Source organism: Chaetura pelagica, unplaced genomic scaffold (assembly GCF_000747805.2).
Source record: "Chaetura pelagica isolate M959 unplaced genomic scaffold, ChaPel_1.0 scaffold123, whole genome shotgun sequence".
NCBI classification, from domain to species: domain Eukaryota; kingdom Metazoa; phylum Chordata; class Aves; order Apodiformes; family Apodidae; genus Chaetura; species Chaetura pelagica.
The window spans coordinates 7850004-7850713 of record NW_009953295.1 but is presented as its reverse complement, the minus strand read 5'-3'; the positions used below and the strand labels follow the sequence as shown (position 1 = coordinate 7850713).

Below are 710 nucleotides of genomic sequence, written 5' to 3'. Positions count from 1 at the left end.
TGAAGCCCCCGGCAGCCGCCGCTCGCAGCGTCTCCCTCGCCAACCCCGTGGCTCCCGACGACCTCGGCACCGTCCCTCCACCCCCACCCCGCACAGCGCCGCGAAGGCCAGCGCCAGCCCCCAGGGGAGGCGACGGGCGGGAGAGGGATAGAAACTTACTTGGGGTTGGAGGAATTCCAATATATGGGGTCTAAAACGATGGACCTGGCCAGTACAGTTCTGCATAAAACCATCACGACTCCCCAGCAGTACTTCCAGGCGGAGGCGTCTTGCCTTCGCGCTGCCATGGTCGCAGGCGGCACCGAGTCCCTCCCCGCAGCCTCGCCAACTCCGCCGTGCGGCTTTTCCCCGCACCTGAGCAGCAACAGCAGGGTGGGTGCCCGGTATCCCAACAGCCGGGACGATCGATCAGAAAGAAAGAATAAAAATAAAAATAAAAATAAAAAAGAAAGAGAAAAATCAACACGCGAAAGGTCGACGATACACTTGGCGAGAGATGCAAAGCAGATCTACTGAGTCATGTATGCCACTCGCATGTAGGAAATTCTCCTGCGAGGTAAGATCCAAGCCACCTCCGAAGTAACAACAGCAGTAACAAAAAGATGCAAACGCCTCAGTCCTTCCTCTTACCGGGGGTCTCCCGGCTGCCTTGGCAGATGCCACTTGAACTGCCAACTCCCATTTGGATCCAGTGCGCCATGCACGTTCAC

General features: G+C 57.6%; 1 protein-coding gene across 1 annotated transcript in view; it reads right to left on the bottom strand.

Annotated features, from left to right (window-relative positions):
* Positions 1–287, bottom strand: part of EFNB2 (ephrin-B2) — a 41978-nt gene extending 41691 nt beyond the window's left edge. The window contains exon 1 of the mRNA XM_009997929.1: positions 160–287. Coding sequence (XP_009996231.1) covers positions 160–287 — 128 coding nt within the window. The remainder of the gene's footprint in view (positions 1–159) is intronic.
* Positions 288–710: the final 423 nt, after the last annotated feature.